Source organism: Panthera tigris, chromosome E2 (assembly GCF_018350195.1).
Source record: "Panthera tigris isolate Pti1 chromosome E2, P.tigris_Pti1_mat1.1, whole genome shotgun sequence".
NCBI lineage: Eukaryota > Metazoa > Chordata > Mammalia > Carnivora > Felidae > Panthera > Panthera tigris.
Window position 1 is genome coordinate 1,014,137 of NC_056674.1, and position 21,015 is coordinate 1,035,151.

The following is a 21,015-nucleotide window of genomic DNA, read 5'->3' on the forward strand; positions in this document are numbered from 1 at the left end:
AGCCCTGTGCTAACAGCTCAGAGCCTGGAGCCCACTTCGGATTCTGTGTCTCCCTCTCTCTCTGCCCCTCCCCTGCTTGTGCTGTGTCTCTCTTACTCTCAAAAATAAATAAAACATTTTAAAATAATAATAATAAAAAAACATTAAAAGAAATCTGTGGCATTGTCAATGACTTCTCAAATCCCATGTGGGAAAACTTTGTAAATCATTCATTCTTGTGCTCTACACACATACTACAGAATCAATCTCTCCATCTTTGATTGAACCAAGAGATGCAAAAACATGGTTGGAATAAATGTAAAGACCTGATCTGAAAAGGATATAAAAACATGGAAAATTTAAGGCTTAAGAAGAAATGAAGACTATAATACATTTCAAAAGTCTGCTTACTGATACTATAGGATATAAAAGAAATGATTTGTCTTAACATAGCGTAACAGAAAGGGAAGTATTAATTTTGTCATGCTTTACAAGGGATGAGCTCTTTACCCTGACAAACAGAATCATGCTTATAGTTGTTTTACCAAAAACAAACCAACCAACAAACAAACAAAACCCCAAAATTGTTAAACTGTGATTCTGAACCATGGCCTTGACTTCTAGGTCTAGACAAGCATGATCCCTTCTCACCTACTTTCTCTTTGGAATATTCTTCCCATCACTCTATACTTAGTAAGTCACTGCACAGTATTCATTCCAGACATAAAAATATATTCTCAAGGAATGTTTCCTTGAGCTTTGAGACCTGGTCTTCCACTGGGTGTACTTTATCATATTCACCCAGTCGACCTTCCAGCAGTTATATTAATTTACATTTTGTAATAATTTGTATAGATGTATGCTTACAGGCTCTGTACTAGATAAACTATTTTTTAAAATTATGCCAAAGCTACGATGTATTTGGGATAGATTTTTCAATTTTTTAACGTTTATTTATTTTTGAGAGACAGAGAGTGACAGAGAACGAGCAGGGGAGGGGCAGAGAGAGAGGGAGACACAGAATCTAAAGCATGCTCAAGGCTCTGAGCTGTCAGCACAGAGCCTGACACGGGGCTTGACCCCATGAACTGTGAGATCATGACCTGGGCCAAAGTTGGACGCTTAACCGAGTCACCCAAGTGCCCCTTATCTTTTTTTTTTTTTTTTAATGTTTATTTACTTTTGAGAGGACAGAGTGCGAGTGGGGGAGGGGCAGAGAGAGAGGGAGACACAGAATCCGAAACAGGCTCCAGGCTCCAAGCTGTCAGCACAGAGCCTGGCACAGGGCTCGAACTCATGAACCAGGAGATCATGACCTGAGCTGAAGTCAGAGGCTTAGCCGACTGAGTCACCCAGGTGTCCCTACAACATGCACTTTTTTAATGTAGTGACATTCTGTATTTTGTGACTGGGATTCCAGTAGGAACTGGCATAACTTCAGTGAATGTATTCATTGGTGAAGCTGAGTTAGCAGGAAATCCAAAAGGCTGTATTATAACACTGGCAATAGTTTAACCCATCCAGATGAACGGCCCACTTTCTTTGATGGTCATGAAAATTATGAAAAGACAATGGCTACACTTCAAATTAAGGCCAAAAGGGTTGGACTATAGTTAAAAGAGCTGGTAAGATTAGTGTGTCCCTGATGGTCCCTGGCAGCAATATCTGACCCTTATATTCTAAAGGAATATAGAAACTCACAATAATCTTTTATGTCTCCAAACACAAAGTGTGTTGTCTTCAGAGAAAAATTAATAAACATATTCTGTATTTTTGTTCCATGTGATGAATTAAAAGATCCTCTTCCATTGCTCTATTTCTCAATGTTAGTTCAGATAAGGCTTTTTGCATGATTTCAATCTTTTATTTTTTTTTACCTGTATAGAAGTACAACTGGCAAATAAAATTATATTTAAAGTGATGATCTGATATATGTACACACTGACAAGGGAAGACAGGCTTTTGATTTGCAGATTTCAACTTCCTATTAGAAAAGTTTAAAATTTTTAAAATCAGAGACATGTGAATTTGTAAACTGCTGAAGAAATAACTTTGAAACAATGTTTTGACAGATGGAAGTTAGAGAAGTCTAATTGTGTTAAGCATCAAGAAGTATAGTTTATGTACATGTCTGTACTGTACACATCTGGATTATTCAAGGGCAACTCATGATTTTTAATTATAGAAGTAATATTAAACTATATAAAAATATTAACACCGTGACTAATTTTTCAGCAAACAAAATAAAAGAGGTTAAGTGAATAGACTTAAAAAAACACATGTAATAAAAGCCATAATATCCTAACTGCGTTCAAACTGCCTTCAATAACTAACTCAATTAATAAAATTCAGCATTAACATATATATTCAAAAATATGTTTTGTGTATTCAAGTTATCAGAGTCATGAGAGTCCTTAGATTTGGGAAATTCTTTTTTTTTTTTTTTTTTTTAGATTTGGGAAATTCTTAAGAGGTTATGCACTGACTTGTTAGGATTACAAGTAAAATAACCCACTAGTATGCATGGGGATAAATAGAAGAACGACCATGAAAATGATAAATAATGATGGAGGATTGTGACAGGTTTAATGGGACTTAACAGTCTTATCCATGGACATATTGTAAACAGCCATTTACAATGGGATGTAAGTACGTATGAAAATATCAAAATGTACATTTAAAATATGTGCAGTTTAAGTTAATCATACTTAAACTCTTTTTGCAAAACATGTGTTTAAAACTTGCCACTTACTAGTCATTCTTATTGTTTTATTACCTATGTTCCTGAAAAGATTAGTGGGTACTGTATCAGTACTTTGGGAACAGAATATAATGAGAGGTTACGAGGAATATCTTACCAACTCCATGTTCAGTGACACCACTTTGGCGATTTGCATTTACCATGAGGGGAGTGTCTATGCCAGGGATTGCCAAAGACTAAAACCTAGGCTTGATTTAATGTGTCACTGAGTTAAGAAAGCAGAGATGTATTAATGCAGATTAAACGTATAAATCTAGTGCATGTGGCTTTTCAATTATGAGGACAAAAAGTTGAGGGAGAAAAATCTGGTATTCAAAAACAATTGTTCCATGTAATAAATACATAAGTACATAAAAAGAAAATAGGTTAAGAGGTTACAAGCACACATTTTACCAAAGAAGATAAACAGATGATAAGAAGATAAACTGATGATAAAAAGAATGCATGACAAATGTTCAACATCATGAAATACTTTGGGAAATGGAATTAAAACCAACGTGGCTTATGGCTACACACTTATCTCAAGGGCTAAAATTTAAAAAGATAGACCACATCTAGTGTCAAGGTTCCCAGAGAACTAGAATTCTCATGTACTACTGGCGGGAAGGCAAAAGAGAGTAACCATTATAGAACACGGTTTCACATTTCTTAAAACACGAAGCGTTCACCTACACGGTAACAGTTTTAGTTACTATAACAAGAGTTATAACAAGAGAAATAAAACATATATCCACATAAAGAACTGAATGTAAATATTCATAGCAGCGTTTTTTGTAAACACCCCACGCCCAGAAATAACCTATCTGTCCAGAACAGATAAATGGATAAAGTCATTATTCATAGAACAGAACGCTACTCAGCAATAAAAATAAGCATCATTGTTGAATTTCAATAAGTATGCAGAATGAAGGAAACTAGTACAAAAAATATGCATATACTTAATAATGCCTATTTAAATTATAGAAAATACAAACTAACCTAATGTAAAGGAAAGAGAATTGATGGCTGCCTGGAAGGCTGGATAAGGCAGGGAGAGACACTATATGAGCACAAAGTAAATATATCATGACAAATATGTGCATTTTCATGAGTAATATGGTTTCATTACTTTATACATATGTCAGAGTTTACCAAATTGATAACATTAGATAAGTGTATTTTTTTGAGTGTCAACTATACAGATTATACCTTAACAGAGCTTTAAGAAGTGGTCCAAAATACAAGCCCAGATATCCTTTTTTAGGAAATTAGGTTGGCAACCCTATATGGACTCCACCATCTGTACCCTCATGCCCGGGGAGGGGCAGCCTTCCCTCAGTGGTAGCAAATATTGGCAGCATGAAGACTGCTCCCACCTGAATCTACAAGAATGATGGCTGGGTCATAAAAGACACATCCTTGGACAGTAGGCTCAGCCTTCTCTCTATCCTTGTTTTCCTGACTCTAGAGCAATGACCTGTTGAACAGCCCAGAGAGGCTGTGAGAATCCACAAAACCTTTAGAATATTTAGTTCATCAATGACCTTGGCTACAAGAAATAGTTATGGAGGTCCTGAGAATTTCTGTACACATCAATCATATAAGTCACAGTTCTAGAATGTTTAGAAATGAACTTTTAGGTAAGGCACATTCCATCTAATTTACTGCAGTCTCCTTTATGCCCTATGAATCCATGTTTTTGTTCCAATTACAATTCCACCTGTATTTCTAGTCTTACAGCAAATGACACTGAAATTTTGTACATCGTGGCACATGGCTCCTTTGCAGGACCTGGGGAAGAAGTCCCCTGAATACTGGTGGGAATTATGTGATATATACAGCAAACAAGAGAATATAATTTATGTTGTTCAAAGAAGCACAGGGAGGTTGTTACCACAAAGGTCTCCTCTTTCGGGTGACCCCTGACCTCCCCCCAAATCTCGGCACCAAGTTGCTAAGCACCACAAAGTCCTGCAGTCTTTCTTTCAAAGCACTGGGCACCAATGCAAACTAGACCAATATTGGACAACTGCTATTTTCCACCATCATACCGTCCTTCCTGAAACACAGGAAGTATGGGATCCCCACAAAATTTGCTGGTCTCTACCTGCTGATAGATCACAATTCTGCTTTCAAATCACCTCACACAGTGAATACAACCACCAAAATCAAAGGTGCAGAAACAAAGACCTTGACCAAAAGAACATAAACCAACCCAATGTGTAGCAAGCAGTTCCCATGCTGGTGAATTAGAACCGGGAAGAATTCATCACAAGCATAATGTAAGAACAGCGTTCCTGAAAAGAAATAGGTCCTTCTTAGCAAGGTGAGGATGGGTCCTCTGGACCAAAACTGGGTCAGGTCCGCTCCTTAAAGTCAGAGAGAAAGGAATGAGGCTCTCCCTAAGCGCTCAGGCTATTCACAGTTTCCTCAGGCAAATGGGAAAACAGAAGAGGCTAGCTTCTCTGCGTACTCTGGGTGATGACTGACCTACATCGTGCAGATGGGCCAGGTAGTAGAGGTGAATGCCCTCGGCCACAGAAGCTGGCGGTGACATAAATACGGCAGTAGCGCTGGACAGGTGAAACCATACAATGCATCCTCCTAAAGTCTTGCATGTACCTCAGACTTAGGAGGAATCTCACAAAGTTTATGTTGAGATAAAAGATGTTTAAATTCAGGAAAATGTCTCTCACACACAGTCTCCTTTAGTGTTGTACACTGAATGAAGAAATAAAACATAACCAGCACAATTAAGGGTTTTCTCCAGTATGCACTCTCCGGTGTCTAAGGAGGTTAGATTTGCGGCTAAATGATTTCCCACATTCATTGCATTCATAAGGCCTTTCTCCAGTGTGAACTCTCTGATGTTGAATGAGGTCAGATTTGTGGGTAAAGGGTTTCCTACATTCATTGCACTCATAAGGCCTTTCACCAGTGTGACCTCTCTGGTGTTGAATGAGGCTAGAGCTTTGGCTAAAGGTTTTCCCACATTCGATACACACATAAGGCTTCTCTCCAGTGTGAACTCTCTGGTGCTGAATAAGGCTTGCACTTTGGCTAAAGGATTTCCCACATTCCCCACACTCATATGGCTTTTCTCCAGAATGAACTCTCCGGTGTTGAATAAGACCAGAGCGTTGCCTAAAAGATTTCTCACATTCATTGCACTCGTAAGGTCTTGTGCCAGTATGAATCCTCTGATGTTGAATGAGGTCAGATTTGCGGGTAAAGGATTTTCCACATTCACTGCACTCATAAGGTCTTTCTCCAGTGTGAACTCTCTGATGTTGAATAAGGATAAATTTGCGGCTAAAGTATTTCCCACAAACACTGCACCCATAAGGCCTTTCTCCAGTATGAACACTCCGGTGGCGAATGAGGTTAGAAAACTGTCTAAAGGACTTCCCACATTCACTGCACTCATAAGGTCTTTCTCCACTGTGAATTCTCTGATGTTGAACGAGTTCAGATTTGCAGCTAAAAGATTTCCCACAGTCACTACACTCATAAGGCATTTCTCTAGTGTGAACTCTCCCATGCCGAATGAGGTTAAAGATTTGTCTAAAGGATTTCCCGCATTTGCTGCAATTATATGGCTTTTCTCCAGTGTGAACTCTCTGGTGTCGGAAAAGGCTAGAGCTTTGTCTAAAGGATTTCCCACATTCGCTGCATTTATAAGGCCTTTCTCTAGTGTGAACTCTATGGTGCTCGATGAAGTTGGATTTGTAACTAAACGATTTCCCACATTCACCACACCCATAATGTATTCCTCTAGTGTGTAGTCTCTGGTGGTGAATGAGTTTGGATTTGTGGATAAAGACTTTTCCACATTCACTGCATTCATAAGTCCTTTCTCCAGTGTGAATTCTCCAGTGTTTTCTGAGACTGAAGCTATGGGTAATTAGTTGTCCACATTCTCTGCATCCATAAGGCTTTGTACCACTGTGAATTCTCCAGTCTTTAATGAGGTCAGAAGTCTGGCTAAAGCATTTCCCACATTCACCACACTCATATGGCCTTTGTCCACTGTCAATTTGTTGGTGCCGCACCAATCTGTAGTTGCAGCTGAAGGTTTTCCCACATCTGCCACACTCATACAGCCCTTCTCCAGAGCAGACACTCTGATGCTGATCCAGTGCATGGTTGTGGCGGACAGCCTTTTCACATTCACAACAGCTGTAGTGACTTTTTCCACTGTGAAAGGCCTGCCCACTCTGGTTGCCCCTGTGTGGCTCCTCACTGTTGGGAGTGGTCTGGTGCTGCAGAAGTCCCGAGGTGGCTGGGAAGTCCTCACCAACCTTCCTACAGGTGAAAGGCTGTCCTGACACAAAGATGTTGCAGCTCTTCAAACACGAGGCTCTGTCCCCATCCCTTTTCCAGGGCTTCTCCTCACTGCCATGCCTCTGTTGCTGGTGAAGGTCTGCATGGAAAGAGAAACATCTCACACACGTGCCACCCAAGCATGGCTTCTGCCAAGGACATCTTGCTTGGGGCTCAGCATGGTGCAAGATATCCTTCAAGGCTGGGATACACATCTCACAGGGGTGGATCTTCTGGGTGGATGGACCTGCCTGAGAAGCCCTGAACTGGGACTCTCCTACAGACACAGAAGGGGCCCCTTCATCTTCCGTCCCATGCCGACAACCTGAAAGCACAGAGGTGCTGACGAGATGCTGACTTGGTGAGAGGAGAGAGCTCCATTACCAGGGTGTACCAGACACAAGTTGGGTCCATGAAATTGCTGTGAGAACAAGGGAGCTGGAGGCAGGCTGAGGTAGGGGCGGCTTGACAGTACTGGGCCTCTGAAGAAACCTGAACAGAAGAAACCTCAACAGACAAAGCACAGAAGCATAGGGTGCACCACATGGAGGAGAAATTCCTGCCTCCTCACTCCTCCTTCAGTAGGACCTTGTCTGCTGGAGACGTGGGCATGCTGTGTGGGAAGGCTGGTTGTGTCCTGTCCCCCCCAAAATTCAACTGGAACTAAGCAGCTGGTTCAAGGACTATGTAAGGATATGTGCACACCTCATGACACCATGTGCAGGTCAATGTTGGAGAATATTGTAGAGGGAGCAGTGCAGAGGAACTGGTGGCTCATGGAGGCCACAAAGGTGGAAGGAGCCAGGAGCCAGAAGTCTCAGATGAAATGACAAGTCAGCAAAGTGTTAAGTATGTAGAAGAAAAGGTAGAAACAATATGTGGCTAGTGGTACTTGCACCAGAATACCATTGAACACATGGCAGGTTCCTGGTATGATCTGAACACAGCCCTGAGGTCATGCCCACCCCCGGTTGCCACACACCAGGGCCAGGCCTCTTGTGAGACCATCTTGCCATGTCCACCCTGTGAAACAAGCAGTGTTTTTCCTGCACTCTCCACTGTGTAACTCCTTAGAACCTGAATGATGCAAGTCTTAATGAAAGACGCACGGTGAGTGGCCACCACTGGCCCCAGGCAACTTGTCATGCAGTAATATTCAGGAGAAAAATACTACAAAATACAGCTCAAGGAGGGTCTTAGCCCATGGTTTATGTAACCAAGAATAGCCCATGGTTCATGTTACGGCCATGACCTGGCACAGGCAGTCACACAGAACTCTTAGCTAGAGAAAGGGGGCAAAACTGGAGGCCATGGATCTGGAACCAGTCACCTGCCAGGGACAGGACAAGCAAGGTGGGATCCATTAAGTTGACTGCAAGACTCCAGACTCCCAGACCCTCCTCTGCACTTTCTGAGGCAACAGGTGTGAGAGATGATTAGGGAGTCCATTGGTCTGGTCACTATACACAGCTCAGCACTGGCACCCACCACACACATTAACAAGAAAGTGTGGAAATCAGATCCCATGATCCAGCTGTGGGAAAGACAGAGCTAACTCTGGGGGTTGGGGGGAGGCACGACATCACCTCAGAACACCAGGAGCAATGTAACAGTCTTACCCAGAGATGCTACAAGTGCAAAGGTCTCCAGCATCACGTCGCAGTACAGGAGTCTCTGAGTCTCATCAAGGAGCCCCCATTCCTCCTGGGAGAAGTCAATGGCCACATCCTCAAAGTTCACATCCTGTCATAATGTGGACAGTTCACTCAATGATCAACATCTCTCCTAGGAGTCCAAGTTCGTCATGCCCCCGCCCTCCACATCCATCCTTGGCTCACTCTACTCCATGCCTCAGAGGAAATATCAGGCCTCTCCTCAACGTTCCCACTGATACTATGTCTTCTCATGACAACAGGCAGATGGGCAGAGAGAGGATATCTGAACTGTGGACCTGGCATGGTAGCCAACTTGCCTCTTGTCAAAGTAGTTGGTGTCAAATGAACACAGGTTAGGGAGAGAAGTTGGCTATACAAGGAGGGTGTGAATGCTGTGACTCTGGTCTTATCAGGCAATACCGCTGAAGTCCTCTGGATCATCCCTCCAAGACAGAAAAATTGTGGCATTATCCTTCATCCTTACGACCTCAATTCCAGGCCCTGGGGTCATGCGTCCACACTCCCTCTCCATGTGCACGTCACTCTTGGCACACCTCTCACAACGGCACTCCCACAACTCCTACCCATCACTATAGTCATCTCCTTGGCCTCTACTTGTCACTCAGCATATGTGGCCCAATTTCAAACAGGATCAAATACTATGCAGACTCTGATGGTCCCCACTGACAGACACAGCCTTGAGTCCTACTGCAAAGGCCTCCCTCCCTGTTCCTTGCTCCAACCCCACTACCTAAAAATGAAAGCAGATTTCAGATACCCATGGCTCTCCCCCACTTGTCCTGCATGCGCTTTATGTCCCCTCTCCAGTCACATGTTTCTTCTCTCTGTCTAACCTGCGTTCAAGACTCAGCTGCCCAGTGAGTCTCATAAATGACCACTTGTGCTCCTAAGCAAATACACCAGCCTCACCTGAACACCTAAGCCCCCACCAGACACAACGAAATCCTGGTGAGTCTGCAGACGTGAATAAGCACCAGCCCCCATCTCAATGTCACCTTGTTTGAATTACTCCTATGCCTCCACATCTGTCTCATGTCCACTTTTCCCCTGGAGTCCCTGGCCACATCCCAAACCATGCAGTCTCCCCTGCCCTCTCTATGATCGCTTCTCTCCCCAATCTGTGTTGTGGCACCCACATCCCACAACCAGTGAGCCAGGCAGGAAACCTGGTCCTCAGGCCTACCCTCTTCTTCCTGGGCCACTATTACCACTGTCATCCTGACCAGGAATCCCCACATTTTTTTTTAATGATTTTTAAATTTATTTTTGAGAGAGAGACAGAGACAGAGCGCTGGGGGGGGGGGGGGGGGTGCAGAGAGAGAGGGAGACACAGAATGCGAAGCAGGCTCCAGGCTCTGAGCCATCAGCACAGAGCCTGACGTGGGGCTGGAACTCGTAAACCTTGAGATCATGACCTGAGCCTAAGTCAGGTGCTTAACCGACTGAGTCACCCAGGTGCCCCAGGATTCCTCCTATTAAGTAACCTACAGCTCCTCCCTGGTCCGCACTCTCCACCACCTTTTGGAGAAGCCTACATCCTGACCTGTCCTGAAACATCTCATACCCTTAACAGACCGAAAAGAAATCTTCTGATGTCCCCAATGAAACTTACTCTTACTAGCTTCCCCATCTCAGCTGATGGAGCTTCCATTCTCCCAGCTGCCAAAGCCAAAACTTCGTCACCTCTGACTGAGCCCTACCTCTCTGTCCGTACCTCAAAATTAGAAAACCCAGGCAGCCACACCTCAAACACTGACACAGAATCTAGCCACTGCTCCCACCTCCACAGCCACCACCCTGCTCTGGCTACCATCACACCGGCCCAGACTACTGCAGTAGCCTCCTCCCTTACCTTCCCAGCACCACCATCACAACTGCACTCCTCTCCATGCTGCAGCCGCAGGGAGATCACCTGCCTTCACTGCTCCAACCCCTCCCACAGCACCGGACACCTGGGTGTCCAGACCTGACTCCTCCCAGCTCCCATGAGAAACAAAGGTTACCCGCAGGTTCCCGAACTCTCCAAGCCTTTGCACGTCCTAGTACCTATGCCTGGGACCCCTTCCATATCTCACTGCACTGGCTGCCAAAAATAGGAACCACTCTGTAACTCTGGGCCTGGAGTTAGGACCCTGCGCTTGATGTCTCCTCCAAGTTCCCAGACCCGGCGACTGGAGCACTGGCAGAAGAGTCACAGCACACCATTATCCCAAAGCACGTGCGGGGGTGGGGTCTAGGGACGCCCTAGAATAAGCTCCACAACCCAGCACCCCTAAGCCAGGATCCACGGGCTCAGGTGGCCAAGTACCTTAGCCCAGCGCAGGATCCGGAGACAAGACGAGCGCGCTACTTCTGGGCTCCTGTTCTCGGTGCACTGTCGCCACTTAGGCGATCTTTACAGAACTCAACTTTCCTGCTCCTATCATCACCCCTCTTCCCGTCTGTCCCTCCTGTGAGCAGCTGCAGGAAACCTGTTAGAACCCGATCTCGGACACCGTCCCTCTATTGTCCCCAACTCTTCGTGGCTCCCAGCGTCCCGAGAAAGAAGGTACAACTCCTAAGGCCTTCGCCTCACACTCTGTTGCCTGTAGACACAAAACAGAGCCTGGGCTTCCCCAGTGCTCCCGGCCCCGCCGCACCTCTAAGTCTCTGCAACCGAGCGACCCCTCCCCTTCAGCCCGCTCCCGCACCCCGTCACGCCGGCGCTCAGACACGGGGTCCCCGCCCGCGAGAGCCTCCCGGCCCGGACAGCGGGACCTGGGCCGCTGGGACGCGACCAGGCGCCCCGCGCTCGGGCCTGGAAGGTCTGGGTGGGGGAGGGCGGAGAGGGCCCGGGGGTCGCGCGTTTACCTCAGCCGGGTCCCTACGCGCGGCCGCCGCCATCGGACTCTGTAGGCGGAGCGCAGCTGTGGGGCGCGGAGATCTCGATCCCAGGCCGTTGCGGGTCACCCCGAGGCCGCCGCCTCCGAGGCTCAGAGCCGCGTCTCTGCAGCCGGGAGAACGTCTACCTTGCCTTACGGGGCGCCGACCCAGTTCTCCGGAGCCTCTGAGTGAACAGACTCGAAGGAAGCCAAAATGACCGCCAAGAGGCAGACGCCGGAAGTCCCGCCCTAATCTGATGCGTCGCACGGAAATGCACCTGTTCTGGGCTTTCATTGGGTCAACTCCGCAACTCTTATGCGCATTGCCGTTTGGGTAATGGAGTTTCCTCAGCTAGAGTGTCTAGTTCTTGACCTCCGCCAGTAAAGTTTTCCCGATACCACGAGTGTCTCAGAAATAAGAGGACTTTAGCCTTCAGGGAACGGAAGCTGATTATTCCTTTAAATTTTTGTTTTGTTTTGTTGTTTGTTTCTTTTGAGAGAGAGCAGAAGAGGGGCAGAGAGAGGGAAAGAGAGAATCCCAAGGAGGCTCTGCACTGTGAGGGCAGAGCCTGAGAAGAGGTTTCAACCCACCAACCCTGAGATCCTGACCTGATCTCAACCTTTCAATTATTAAATGCTACAGATTTAAATATACACAGTCTCTTTCAGACTCAAAATGCATCCACTCTTAGCAACAATGTAATAAACATTTTCTTGCTATTCAAATGCATGTAGTCAGAAGGATTAGTCGATTTTGTAACTATGTATCTATAGTCAGGGCCATGACTTAGAAAGAAACAGTGATGTTTAGGCCGCCCTGGAAGTAGGGGACAAGGAGTTATTTCTGCAACTGGTTCCCACAGAGAACATCTTTCCTGCCTGCATTTTCAGTGATTGTGTCCAAATCACAAAGCAACAGTGTTTATCCATTTAGTATTTCTTTATTTCTTAAGATATAGTCAAATCCTTTACTACTCTGACATCTATCTCAAAGGGAGTGTAACTTATTAAATTCTGTTTTGTTATGTGACAGTTGTTATAGCATTCTCAGAGTGCATATGCAAAGGAAGGATCTGATTTAAAAAAAAAAAAAAGAGTTAAGCTGAATCCAATCTTGGCATCATGATTCTTTTTAATCAGTTTTGTCTTGGTGGACTGTAGTCTTTCTCATTGTAGTTTTAAATTATAATTTCATAATGACTAGAGTTGCATAACTTTTCTAGGCTTAATGACCATTCATATATGTTCTTTAATGAATATTTTGTTCAAATATGTTGCCTATTTTATTTTTTGTCTTTTTTTCTAATTGATTTCTATGATTTCTTTTGTGTATAGTCCTTCAGGTTAGATATTCACAAACTTGTTTCTACCATTCTGTGTTGCATTTTTTAAATTTGCATCCAAGTTAGTTAGCATATGGTGCAATAATGATTTTAGGAGTAGAATCCAATGATTCATCCCCTACATACAACACCCAGTGCTCATCCAGACAAGTGTCTTCCTTAATGCCCCTTGGCCATTTAGCCCATCCCTCCACCCACAATCCCTCCAGCAACCCTCAGTTTGTTGTCTATATTTAGGAGTCTCTTATATTTTGTTCCCCTCCCTGTTTTTTATATATATTTTTGCTTCCTTTCCCTTCTGTTCATTTGTTTTGTATCTTAAATTCCACATATAAGTCATATGATATTTGTCTTTCTCTAATTTAGTTTTGCATAATACACTCTAGTTCCATCCACATTTTTGCAAATGGCAAAATTTCATTCTTTTTGATTGCTGAGTAATACTCCATTGTGTATATACACTACATCTTCTTTATCCATTCATCTGTCAGTGGACATTTGGGCTCTTTCCATACTTTGGCTATTGTTGATAGTGCTACCATAAACATTGGGGTGCATGTGCCCCTTTGAAACAGCATTCCTGTATCCTTTGGGTAAATACCTAGTAGTGCAATTACTGGGATGTAGGGTAGTTCTATTTTTAATTATTTGAGGAAGTTCCATACTGTTTTCCAGAGTGACTGCACCAGTTTGAATTCTCACAAGCAACGCAAAAGGGTTCCTCTTTGGGGCACCTGGGCAGCTTAGTCGGTTAAGCATTCAACTTTGGCTCAGGTCATGATCTCGCAGTTCATGAGTTCGGGCCCTGCCTCAGGCTCTGTGCTGATGGCTCAGAGCCTGGAGCCTGCTTCGGATTGTGTCTCCCTTTCTCTCTGCCCCTCCACAGCTCACTCTCTCTCAAGAATAAATAAACATAAAAAAAAAAAAGGTTCCTCTTTCTCTGCATCCTCACCAGCATCTCTCATTACCTGTGTTGTTAATGTTAGCCGTTCTGACAGCTGTGAGGTCGTATCTAATTGTGGTTTTGATTTGTATTTCCCTGATGATGAGTGATGTTGAGCATTTTTATTTTGAATTATTCCAGTGTTTTTAGGGTTGTCTTTACTTTTCCTAGCAATTCCTCAATACTCCAATGTCTTGGTTAATAATCCTTTTATTAAATTTTCCGTATTCAAATTAATGTGGAGGTTATTTCCCTTGATTGAATCCTAACTATTAATGAATTGGTTCTGTCAGTAGCCCTAGTAGATAAACCCATGAGGATGCAATTTGGGAGTTGGTTTGGCCAAGCCCTTGGGCTTGAATGAAGTGCTGAACACCTAGCCAGTAGGAAATGGGATGCTAACGACCCGTGGTGTGCAGTGACATCATCATGAATCCATTACCTAGTGTTGATTATGACGAAGAGGCAGCACATGCCTTGCAGCACATGCCTTGAGATCAAGTGGGTGTTGCAATGAGTATTAAGGCAGTGATCGTAACTACAAAGACTATGGTCTGGGAAGGATTCAAGTTCATGTTATTGCTTACAAAGAGAAAATGGTAAGCTCAAGACCATTATCTCTCAACTCAATTCCCAATATGAGAAAGAGAAAATTTTTAGGGTAGCCTGAAAAGAAGCCCCGATTTCTGTAGCTGCAGCATTCCTATTGCTGAAAATCAAAGTATTAAATTAAGGGCTTGCTGAATTACAATGACTTTTGAATACACAGTCTCACAATGTTTCTCATGTGAAAGTTAGGTCATTGATTGATAAAGTGGGATTCTGACTCTTGGAACGGGGCCATCTGGTTGGATGCAAAGAAACTGACAATTTGGAACCCTAAGTCAATCTGAGTCTCTTTTACCAAGTGTGTGAAGAGACTAGCCTTCCTCTGTTAATATCACCTGGGCAGATGCCTATAAAGGAATGCCCAATCTCTACAAGACTCACCACAACAACCTAAAACTAGTATCAACTGAGCATGATCCAGGGAAATAAGAGGAAATAATGGACCAAGATGGATTGTGATATTTTGCTAGTATATACTATCAGAAACCTGGGGATCAAGTGTGGGTATGGGTTCTAGGACTATTTGACCAAGGGGGGTGGAATATATGAACAGATTGGACCAAAGTCATTGATATGGTGCAGTTACTAGAGATTCTGGATTTAGTGTGCTACCTCTTGCAGCTGGAGGTGACTCTAATATTCTACTTGTTGGATTGACTGGCTTGGATTCAGTGGTAGCCTATAGTTAAGGAGGCTGAGATGCCTGAGTTAGTCTGGCATGATATACAAGACAAAATTGAAAGGCTTAGGGATAGGACTGGATAGATCATGTGGAAGATGTACATCTACATCTATATTAATCATGTTCTTTTTATTTTCTGTGTTTTATAATGTCGACAACTTAAGAGCCCTACACACTTGGAAGAGACTGCCTCTCCTATGGATAGCTAATTCCTAGAGACACGAAACAACCTGTTCGAGAGCATGCCTTTCATATGCAAACCAACCAGTCCGAAGTCATAGCCCCGACCACTTCCTTTATCTAACTCTCAAACATCACACCAATACTTCCCTTGCTCTGTATCAATGCAAGGCCAGGTAACAGACAATTAGGGACTACCCTTGTGCCCCAAAGCCTGATAGAATTATTCAAACTAGCCAATCCTAAGTGATTCACCCTATCCTGCCTTGCCTTTCGCATGGAAACCAAATGAGAGGTTTGCGCCCATGTTCTGTCTTCACACCTTTGTTCCTTTTGACCAACACTGTTGCTACCCCATGTGGCCATGTGTGGCATGGCATGTTCCTGCTCTTGAGAATTTCTTTTTCAAGTAGGCTTCAGGCCCAGCGCGGAGCCCAATGTGGGGCTTGAACTCATGACCCTGAGATAATGACATGAACTGAGATCAACAGCCGTACGCTTAATCGACTGAGCCACCCAAGGGCCCCTCCTGCTCTTGAGAATTATAATAACTTCTTACAGAGGCATTAACCTATGTGTGTCACCATCCCATCACCTCTATAAATGAAAACCCTGTGGGTATAATGGAACAGTGTGGGGAGAGTGGTGACTGATTCAGTGTTTCACAGAGGAGCACACCAAGGAGTAATTGTCCTTGGGTTACTAACTGGACCATCAAACAGCCTGCAGTGCCTGGAAAGGAATGTCTGGCTGCTGACCCACTTGCACTTTGGCTGCCAGTTCTTTTTTTCATCATACTACTCTCAAATTTGATTAATGCTTTAGTTTGTGCATCATTGGAAACAGTATATAATTTAATTTTTTCTTTCGTTTTTAAAAAATGTTTATTTTTGAGAAAGAGAGTGCAGGAGCAGGGGAGGGGAGGATACAGAGGGGGACAGAGGATCTGAAGTGGGCTCTGAGCTAACAGCAGAGAGCCTGATGTGGGGCTCGAGCCCACGAACTGTGAGATCATGACCTGAGCCGAAATCAAGAGTCAGATACTCAACCCACTGAACCACCCAGGAGCTCCCCTTCCTTCCTTCTTTTAAATCTGTTTTGCTGGAACTTTTTGTAAAGAATTTTAGATTGGAATTTTAATAGCCTTTCTAAAGCCAAGAACCAAGCCAAATATTTGCCATCAGATTCACCTGCAATACCTGTAGATTTGGGTGAATTCCTCTCTTCTTGAGGTCACCCAAATTTCTTGAGGTCCCTGCATCTGCCAGGAAGTGGCATTCTTTACTCATCTGGTAAGGCTGTTAGGAATTCTATAAGCAAGATATCAGGCCAACATTCCCAAGAGGCTTCATTGGCTCCATAAGGCCAATCTGAGTTTCTTAAAGCTGTCTGGTCATACTTGAGTCTATGTGTGTCTCTCTTAAAGATGACATTCCCGGAGCACCTGGCTGGTTCAGTCAGTAGAGCACACCAGTCTTGATCTCGGGGTTATGAGTGCGAACCCCACGTTGGTTGTAGAGATGACTTAAAAACAATAGCTTAAAAAACTGACATTCCAGTCAAGGCTATGACATTCCAGTCCAAGCCTTGGTAATATAACCAATCTTTCCAATGGTGTCTTGTTGCAAGAACAGCGCAAATAATTTATAATTGCCATAAAAGAAAGAATACTCACTGAGAGCTTCTGAATTCTGGAGGGTTACAGGTAGGGAGGAAAAGATAAATATGTTAATTTGATTACAAATTTCTGTAAGTTGTGGATCTCTTAAGAGAAAAAGTTACCTTAAATCTGGGAAAGCAAACATTAGAGAACCAGCAATGCTTTGAGCAAGAGTCATTAAAAAAGATCATCATTTTCCTTAATTGATTAAGTTCCATGCTGTTACTTTTTGTTCTGTTTAAATGTAGCTTTTTCATTAGTTCTGGAAATTCATAGTTTAGTCTGATGATCTTAAGGTTACCAGAAACCTGTATTTCTCAAAAGTCCTTTTCCTGAATCTCCTTGAAGCTGAAACATATTTTGCAAGAGCGTCAGAACAATAACTGTAAATGACACGAGGCAAAAATGGACATGGCTAAAGACCTGATGAGAGCTCAGGTATAACGTAGTTGATAAGAAATTTTGATTATTTTTGTGACACAAAGCATTTTAACAATTTGAACGTCAGGTGATGACAATGTACCAAGACATATTAAAACTTTAGGAATTGCCTATAATTTCCTTGAACACTTACAGTTATATTACCCACATAATATTATCTGAAGAGGTTTATCATTAGTTGTTTGACAATGCTTATAAACCAAATAAACCAAATAAACTAGATTAGTCAGTCAAAACACTTTATTTGGGATTTGAATTTCTGAGAATCTGTTAAAAATAAATGAATGAAGGAATGAACACACAGAAAGCCCCAGGATTGTCTTTCCTCAGCATGTGGGAGCCATTTCTTTAAAATGGAAAGATCTTGGAGCTCCTGGCTGGCTCAGTCAGTAGAGCGTGCAACTCTTAATCTTGGGGTCATGAGTTTGGGCCCCACCTTGGGCATGGAGCCTACTTAAAAAAAAAAAAATGGAAAGATCTTGAGAGCTGTCATTTTGAAACACAGACATCAAGGGAGATATTTGGCCTATCTCTCAGTTCCCGGGAAAAAGAGGACCCTAACCTTGGTGGGTGCCTTGTTACATTTCAAAAACTACTTCTTGTCATACAGATAAAACAAAGTTTGTTTTTCCTCTGCATAAACTCAACAAACTAACATACACGGTCACTCAAACTACAAAGGCAAAGTTGGGATAAACTATGGGCCAAATGATGCTGTCAAGTGCCCTTACTTGAGGACCAGAACTGTTTATCTTGAAAACATGCATGTGATGACAATATGCAATGATCAGAGGGGTTCTGTCTGCTTGTCCCTATAACAGAGTAAGATTTTTTCTACATGTCTTTGCAATTCTTAAGCTGATTTCTTGTGGTGCACATCACATTCCAGTTTAATACTTATTCAATAATGTGGTATATGAAGAAATCTATTTGGTCTTGGTTCCCTGCGCACTGTTCCTAGCACAGAGCTCCTACAACACTTGTTATCTCCTTAGTAATAGAAGTATCTTGTGTCATTCATAACGGAGCCCCCTTGTGAGCACCCCTTAACTTATGCTAAAGACTTGTGTTGGGGTGGGGGCCCTAAATACAGTCAGGATGGGGAATGGTCATCAGAAACGAGAATTAGAGGGTTAGAACTTGCAGCCCCACCCACCAATCTCCAGGAGAGTGTGCTGGAGGATAAAAAAGATCTATATATCCTTTTAGATATAGAGGTCTGTAAAAACTCTTGAAAAGGAGACGTGAGGAGCCTCCAGGTCTGTAAACATGCCTGGAGGGGGGCACACCTCAGTTCCATGAGGACAAATCTCCTGCACTGGGGACCCTACTGCACCTCCCCTATGAGTCCCCCTAGAGCGACTATAGGACATCGGGATACGTTCTGGGTCCCCCTATGTACTTCATCTGCCTCTAAACATATTTCCCTGAGTTCTGTGAGCCACCCTGGCAAGACAATCCAGCAAGAGGAGGGGTCAGGGGATCTGCTCATTTACAGCCAGTCACTGTGAAGCACAGGTGACAACCTGGATTTGAGACTGGCATCTGAAAGGCACAGTCCTGTGGGATCTGGTAAAATCTTCAGCTAGATAGAGACAGAATTAATTCCTTGGCAGTGTTGATGAATACACATATCAAATACGAGTGCGGAGTGGATCTGTAGGCGGGGGAAGATTGTTGTATGTCCCCACCAGTCACCATCACACATGCCTGCAGGAGAAAAGCCTCATCACCCGTGTCACCACTATCTAGTGTGCAGGATTATGGGCCAGTGTGACCGGTTGGACAGCGTCAGAGACTCACTAGGCTGCACCCAGGAGATGGCAAACTCTAATGAACAAACCCCTCGGCAACTTCAACAATTAATAAGAAGGCAAGTGGGACCTGTGGGTTAACATAACTTTTGAGAGAGCAACTGTAGGGCATCAGGATACGTTCTGGGTCCTAGCTGCAGTAAATATGGCTTAAGAAACAACATTTGTGATGCAATTGAGGAAATTGAACATTAGGAATATGTCAGATTTTTAAAAATGTTTTATTTATTTTTGAGAGAGACAGAGAGACAGAGTGTGAGCGGGGGAGGGGCAGGGGAGGGACACACACACACAGAATCCGAAGCAGGCTCTGGCTCTGACCTGTCAGCACAGAGCTCAATGTGGGGCTTGAACTCATGAACTGTGAGATCATGACCTGAGCCAAAGTCAGACGCTTAACTGACTGACCCACCCAGGCGCCCCAAGAACATATTTGCCAGATTTAAAAAATGTGTTGTCTGATGGCTATTGGGACTATGAACCTGTTGAAAATATATCCTCCATGAGTTCTTCTGCATTAAGTGTAATGTCTAAGTAACGTACCGGTATATGTGAGGACAGATCATACAAAAATGGCTATGAAATGATAAGTAATGGTGGAAGACTGGGGAAGCTTCATTTTGCTTCATTACACAGTGTTTTCCTGTTTGGTGTATGGTTGCATATCGCCAGAAGAAATGATAAAATGTGGCTTGGTCTGTTCAGACTGCTGTAAGAAATTTTCACAGACGGGGTAGCTTATACACAACATAATTAATTCTCACAGTCTTGGAGACTGGATGTTGGAGACCACGGTGCCAGCATGGTGGGGCCAGGGCTCTCCTTGGGGTGCTGACGTTCTCTGCGTCCTCAACATGGTGGAAGGGGCCATGGGTCTCTCTGCAGCCTCCCATAGAGCACTGATCCCATTCAGGAGGGCTCCACCCTCATGACTTAAGCACCTCCCCAAAGCCTCACCCCCTAAGACCATCACCTTTCTGTGATGTAGGATTTCAGCATATGAAATTTGGGGGAACACAAGGATTCAAACCCATAGCAGTACCATTGTGTCGGTAATTTTATCTTTTCAGAAGGAAGAAATCAAAAGGGTAACAGGGTACTTGTGGGTTTGGCCTAGCGTGTAACAAACTGGAAGTCGCCTCTCCATCCTAACAAGGAAAAAGCTGAACAAACCAACAGACTCTTCTCCGATTCCAAAAATAACTGCGGTCACAGGGAAAACTGCTGTGCCCCGGTTGAGACCAGCAGATACAGAGATCACAATATACTGAAGCAGAAATGCACATGTGGAATCAGTGGGAGCCCGTGCAGGGGTAGGGAGACTGAAATGTACTTGCCCAATTGCTGGAGTCTCAGTGGAAACGAGCCTGAGAGAAAACTTCCTGGGGAACCCAGCCCTGTGGAGAGCTCCCACACACTTGTAGAGTTCTACCTGATTCTCGCAGTGAGTATCCCGTGATGTTCTGTGATCTTCTGCGACAGGAGAAAATCCTGTGCTCCAACAGCAGAAAGGAAAAGAAACCCATTTTATTCTTCTTTTCCTTTGAATGTTACCTGTTTTCTTTGTTTGTTTGTTTGTTTGTTTGTTTGCTTTTTTAAGTAAGCCCTGTGTCCCAGGTGGGGCTTGAGTTCATGAGCCTGAGATCGAGAGCCACGTGCTCTACTGACGAAGCCAGCCAGATTCCCCCAAAGAAACCATTTTCAAATATGCCAAAGCATGGTTCTCTGTAAAGTCTGCTTGCAGAAAAAACTGTTTGTTTTGAT

The 21,015-nt window shown here is 43.8% G+C and overlaps 1 protein-coding gene across 2 annotated transcripts in view; it reads right to left on the reverse strand.

Annotated features, from left to right (window-relative positions):
- Nucleotides 1-11,787, reverse strand: part of LOC102964582 (zinc finger protein 551-like) — a 28,893-nt gene extending 17,106 nt beyond the window's left edge. The window contains exons 1-3 of one of the 2 annotated variants that reach the window (XM_042969878.1): nucleotides 11,569-11,787; nucleotides 8,662-8,785; nucleotides 2,407-7,142 (exon numbers count right to left, since the gene is read on the reverse strand). In XM_042969878.1, the coding sequence (XP_042825812.1) occupies nucleotides 5,473-7,142; nucleotides 8,662-8,785; nucleotides 11,569-11,601 (1,827 nt within the window). In that variant the 5' untranslated portion in view covers nucleotides 11,602-11,787 and the 3' untranslated portion in view covers nucleotides 2,407-5,472. Of the gene's footprint in view, nucleotides 1-2,406; nucleotides 7,143-8,661; nucleotides 8,786-11,568 lie in introns of those variants that run through there. The other variant, XM_042969879.1, reaches the window with a different exon arrangement.
- Nucleotides 11,788-21,015: the final 9,228 nt, after the last annotated feature.